Below are 5,830 nucleotides of genomic sequence, written 5' to 3'. Positions count from 1 at the left end.
TATTGATTTATTTTCCAGGCTCAGCAGGGGAGCTGCAAATAAATTTAGTGCATTCTTTAAATAATTCCTTTTCTATGAGGCAAGATGTCATCTGAAACTTCTAAATAGGCATTTAATTAGCCCGGGTGTTGCTTCCGAACAAAAACTCCCGGCGAGAGCTTTGGGGGAGCACTGTATTGCAAAGAGGCGGTCGATACGCAGAATTGATGCGCGCCAGCCTTTGTTGCCAGCCCATTGTGCGGGCCATGCTTATGAAGACTAATCCAATCATAAATTGCACCCCTGCGCCAATCAGCGCGCCCAGAGCCTCCAGCGAATGAAGCTCGAGTGGAGAACTTTGTTGAACTTCATTGTCAGAGCTGTCACTTTTCAAAACGCTTTAACGGGCGGGCCACTATAAAACCATCACCTCAACGGGAGGACCGCGGAGGACTCGCAGACACCCAAGTGGGATCGTTACTAGAAGACGTTTGCTAAGCCCAAGAGAGAGGGCGGGAGGGGCGGGAAGCCCAGCATTTACCCTCTGGCCACTGGAAGAAGGGTTTTTCGGCCCGCCCCTCGCCTAACATGATGTTCCCCGGCCTCCTCGCGCCCCCAGCCGGGTACCCCAGCCTCTTGCGCCCCACGCCCACCTTAACATTGCCCCAGTCCCTGCAGTCGGCATTTTCCGGCCACTCGAGCTTCCTGGTGGAGGATCTGATCCGCATCAGCCGACCCCCAGCCTACCTGCCCCGCAGCGTGCCCACCGCCAGCATGTCGCCCCCTAGGCAGGGGGCCCCTGCGGCTCTCACAGACACAGGGGCCTCGGACCTGGGCTCCCCGGGTCCAGGCAGCCGGCGGGGCGGCTCACCACAGACGGCCGTCTCCCCTGCCAGCGAGCCCACGTTTCTGAAGTTTGGAGTGAACGCCATCCTTTCTTCGGCGCCCAGAACTGGTAAGTGAAAGCAAAACGCTAAGGGGCCGGTCTAGATGCAGAGTCCTTATGGCCTCAGTTTCCCATACGCAGCGGGTACCCACGCTCACAGCAGTGCACACACGTACGCAAGATCCCCGAGGCCCCACTGTCAAGCAATGTGAGACTGAGGTTCAGACGATTCCCGGGAAGCCTCCAGGTTCGCCCCACCCTCAGAATGAATTTGAACACCTACAGGCCGAGCGGGCACAGTTCCCTGGCGCAGTGAAATTGCGCGCACGCCCCTGGACGTCTGCGTTTCTGTCCTTGAGCTTCTGAAAGCCAGTTTTTTTTTTTAACCCAAGACAATATATTTACTAGCTTAGCAAGTATTATCGGTCTGCAATTCTTTTCTCCCCATCCCCATCAGTTCTTCTATCTCGTTAGTGCCTAGGATGACATGGCGGGGGGACTCTGAGGACTATTGGGGGAGGGGGTTCCACAGATAGAGACAGTGTTAGGGAAAGTTTTACTTTACTGTGTCAGTACACTGAGTAAGATGCCTTTGAAACAGGCCGAAAGGTTAATCATGTCGTGTATTCACTGTGCTGTACAATAATCGTGTACTTAATCAAATTCCCTTTCTGTCTCCCTCCTTCTGTTCCTCCTTTCCTCACTCTCTCCCAGAAACATCCCCCGCCTTGCTCCAGAGTGTCCCTCCCAAGACCTTCGCCTTTCCCTACTTTGAAGGCTCCTTCCAGCCTTTCATCAGATCTTCTTATTTCCCAGGTAGGTCTCATCCCCCTTCCTTTCAGGAGGCTGGGCGTCGCCCCAGCCCCACTCCGTCGCTCCCTGCCCCGAAGCCGTATTTCTCCGTCCACCTCACGGGGTTACGCTCCGGTTCAGAGGTTGCAAGGCGTACAACATTCACGAATCCGTCGCGCCAATTTGATGCCCTATTTAGCACAAGCAGTGACTGCTTGACACTTTGCACCAATTCCCTGCTCTACAAATTAGCAGGAATTGTCATGGTCCAAATTTGAGGCGGTTCCCTTCCCGGCGAGGAGCTGTTGGCATCCCTTCACGCCGCCGTTTTCCCACAGAGTCAGTGCACTTGGCCACGATTCCCCACAAAGGTTTCAGCACCATGACCAATTGGTCAGCTCCTCCGGGCAGCCACACACAGACCAACCCTCGCCCCTCCAAGCCGCGGAGAGACACCTACCAGCCGGGGCTAATTTCTCTTTAAGACTCATTCAGGGCTTCAGGCTTTTCACAAGACCACATGGGGTGCCCTCTTGTGTGGGATGCCTGGGGTCGCCCAGGGGGAGGGGGACTAGATCCTCCTACAACCCCAACCTTCTATTTCCTACCTGATTTCCCAAACTCTTTCTCATACCGTCCCCCACCGCCATACCGTTTTAAAGATCCTAGAGCTCGTAAATTAAGTCGGAGGGAAGCCCATAATTGGGTCCCGGTTTAAAGGAGAAACACCTTAAACAGGTTCCAGGACGTTTTCATCCTGGAATCCCAGTGGTGACGCAAACTATGGCTCAAAATCTCTGCAGCTGGTCAAGATTAAGGAGACAGGAACTCTTATAAAGGGAAGAGAGACTGGGCATGGTCGGTGGGGGATGGGTAGAACCTCGACAGCACTTCCAAATATCAGCGAAAGAAACAAGCAATTGATTTTTGAAAGGGGTAGAGAGAATTCACCCCCCCTCACCATTCATGCTACTGCTGATAATGGAATTTGCTCCCTTTCTCCCCCATCTCAATGCTGTAACAAAAACAACCCGAGCTTTATAAATAGCTTTTCATGTCCATTTAATGAAAATGATTCGGGGAAGAGAAGCCTCTGCCATCAGTATTCTCCCAATGGTCTTGGCCTGCAGTTGTGTTTAGTTTGAAAGTGTAAATCTCTTTTGTCCCAGTAATATATGGCTTTCGCTGCTTGTCCTCAGTCTTTTTCTGTTAGTTCATTACTACACAATTACCATTCACGCTTCATTAGAGTCTCTGTTTCTTTTGGATTTTTTTTCTTCCTTAAAGCGAAACTCTCCCCCCTTTTATCATGCCAATACCCATTGGGAAGCGGTCAATGTGCTAATTAGCTGCCACTTTTCATGTATTCTGGCCGAATTCTTTACGTTTTGTGGGGGAGGGGAGGAAAGATTAATATAAAAAAAGATGAATACTGATTGGATTTTTCAAAACATAGAAAAATCCAAAGCGGATTTTCTCCTCTCTATCAAATCAGTAAATCACCTCATTTTCATCTAAAGAATGCAAAAGCCACAAACGCGTTAAAAGCTTAGGGGGGAACCCAGTGGCTGGATACTTTATTTTTACAATTTACTTTTTTCTGCAGCTATATTAGCTGATGCACGCAAGTTAGTTTCCCTGATATCGTTGAATGGAAAAACGAAATAGGCTATTGTGGGGGGTCTTTTCTGTGTTTCCGTGGTTTTACCTAATCCGGGTTTGCACGGTTGAAAGGGAAAGTTATTTGGGCAGAAAGCGCCTTTCACTCTCGCAGGTTTGTAGGTTCGTAGCCTATTCTCCAGGCGGAGAAAAAGGAGAGCTTTAAAGAGATGAAGGGATCACAGAGAAAAACCTAAGGAGGCCGCAATGATGGGGCGGACGCCACCGGCCCGGGCGGGCCACCGCCCACTCACTCACCTCGCACCCCTGGCCTCCGCAGCGTCCTCCAGCGTCGTGCCCATCCCGGGGACCTTCTCCTGGCCACTGGCCGCTCGCGGCAAGCCTCGTAGGGGCATGCTGCGTCGAGCCGTGTTCTCCGACGTGCAGCGCAAGGCGCTGGAGAAGATGTTCCAGAAGCAGAAGTACATCAGCAAGCCCGACCGCAAGAAGCTGGCGTCCAAGCTGGGCTTGAAAGACTCACAGGTGAGGGCAGTCTCCCCAGAGCCCCTCCCCCCACGCATCGTACGAACGGGAAGGTTCTCTGAAACCGCCTAGGTCCCATTGTACAGAAGCGGTAAGGTCTAGAGAGGGAGTAAGTGCACGAGCCAGCTTCACGGAGGCTTCTCGCGATAGCCCGCTACTCTCCCCACCCCGTCTCTCCCGGGCCCAGCGTCTCCCCCACCCCCGCCCACCTGGGCCAGGTGCCGGAAGAAAGGGCGAGAGGTGCGTGCAGCCGAGCTGGTGGGGGTAGGGTAAGGGCCACTTCCGGTCCGAACTCACTTTACTGGGTGGGGAACCGGCAAAAAGAGGAAGAACAGGGCCTCCTTCCCACCCACTTGGGGCGGTGGCGGGGGTTCTGCGCTAACCGCTGCTTCTCCCCTGCTCTCTCTCACCCCTCTCGCCCCAGGTGAAAATCTGGTTCCAGAACCGACGCATGAAGTGGCGGAACTCCAAGGAGCGCGAGCTCCTGTCTAGCGGGGGCTGCCGCGAGCAGACCCTTCCCACCAAACTCAATCCGCACCCGGACCTCAGCGACGTGGGCCAGAAGGGTCCCGGGGACGACGACGACGAGGAGGACGAGGGCCCGGGCAGCCTCCGCCACCGCCTGGTCTATCATCACCCGTCCCCCGACCCTCGGCACCTGCGGGACCCGCGCCTGGAAGGGCCGCTGCCCCACTCGCCCGCGCACTCTGGCAGCCCCGACAAACCTTCGGACTTCTCCGACTCCGAGGAGGCTGAGGAGGCTGAGGAGGAGGAGATCACCGTGTCTTAGAAGCCCTCCCGCGCCCGGGGTACCGATTATAAGTGCTTTGAAATTGAAGAGGTGGGATTCGGTGCGTGTTCACTTGCCCCCGCTGCGCAGACGCTGCCGCTCCCCGCTGTAGAACTGTCGCGTCGTCGAGGGCACCCTGGCCCCTTCCATTGCCCCCCAACGACATTCCCTTGCCCCACACCACCTACCAACAGCCCTCTCCGCATAAGTTAAATTTAGGTCTTGGTCCCAGCCTTAACTTTGCCGCGAGGGCCCCTGTTTAGCTTCCTTATTGCGAGATATTTTCAACACAGTGGGGTGTTCACTCTCCCAGCCCGGGTTTAGCTGTGAGCCAGGCCCTGCTGGTCTACAGCAGCAACAACCCTATAAGGTAAGAAACCTTTTCTGAAGTAGGAAACCGAGATACGAGTCACAACATCAAGCATATAACTTCAAGACCCCTGACTTCCTAGATCCCTCCACCTCCCCACCTTAGGTGGTGAGTGCCTCTTGCCCAACTCCAGACACTGGTAACCCAGTCTTCCCGTAGCAATGCCCTTAGAAAGCTCAAGAATTTCAAAAAAGAAAAAAAAAAAAATCTACCCGTGCCTTCTGGTCTAAGGTACCACATAAATATTGAGTCTTTTCTATGTGTCATATTCCAAACGCTCTCTGGGCAAAGAAGTGAGTTCTCTAAATGGGAGGAAGAGTCGGCCTCTATTTCGAGTGTGTGTTTTAAAGACTTTTCTTTACTATTTCTGCATGCATAGTATATGCACCAAGCACTCTATCTTGTGCCCTTTTATTATTTCTGGGGAGGTTTCACTGAGCACTGGGCATGATGTGAACAGAGAGAGACCCACAAGCCTCTTTGATTTTTTTTCCATAGAACTTTGCTGTCTTTGCACAGCTTTTGTGAACTGTACACTATTTTGTACACTTGTATGGATATTTTATACCAAGTTTATTGTGAATAATATAAAGGACTGACTAGATTTCCTTCTCTCTTTTCTTGCAATGGTTTTTAAACTTTAAAAAGGTAGCTGTTTAATTGAGTAACTTATAAAAAATACTTATTTTGTATTTTTACCATGTACAGATTTTTATATATGTATATATGTATCAAATGAACAAATGCCAAATAAAAAGTAGGATGCACACAATGATCAAGTGTTATCCCTAACTTACAGAATGTTAGAGCTATTCTAGTGCAAGGAATGGAGCTATTCTAATCCAAGTGCTGCTGGAATTTACAGAAGGTA

General features: G+C 51.9%; 1 protein-coding gene across 1 annotated transcript; it reads left to right on the top strand.

The window, feature by feature from the left end:
• The first annotated feature begins 288 nt into the window (after positions 1 to 288).
• Positions 289 to 5,142, top strand: DBX1 (developing brain homeobox 1). The gene is made up of 4 exons (XM_029209626.1): positions 289 to 934; positions 1,580 to 1,681; positions 3,597 to 3,799; positions 4,224 to 5,142. Exons 1-4 carry the CDS (start codon positions 568 to 570, stop codon positions 4,587 to 4,589), a joined length of 1,038 nt encoding a protein of 345 aa, XP_029065459.1. The 5' UTR covers positions 289 to 567; the 3' UTR covers positions 4,590 to 5,142.
• The last annotated feature ends 688 nt before the right edge of the window (positions 5,143 to 5,830 follow it).

Source organism: Monodon monoceros, unplaced genomic scaffold (genome assembly GCF_005190385.1).
Source record: "Monodon monoceros isolate NGI ecotype Baffin Bay Population unplaced genomic scaffold, NGI_Narwhal_1 Super_Scaffold_7, whole genome shotgun sequence".
NCBI classification, from domain to species: domain Eukaryota; kingdom Metazoa; phylum Chordata; class Mammalia; order Artiodactyla; family Monodontidae; genus Monodon; species Monodon monoceros.
This window is presented reverse-complemented; position numbering and strand designations above follow the sequence as displayed.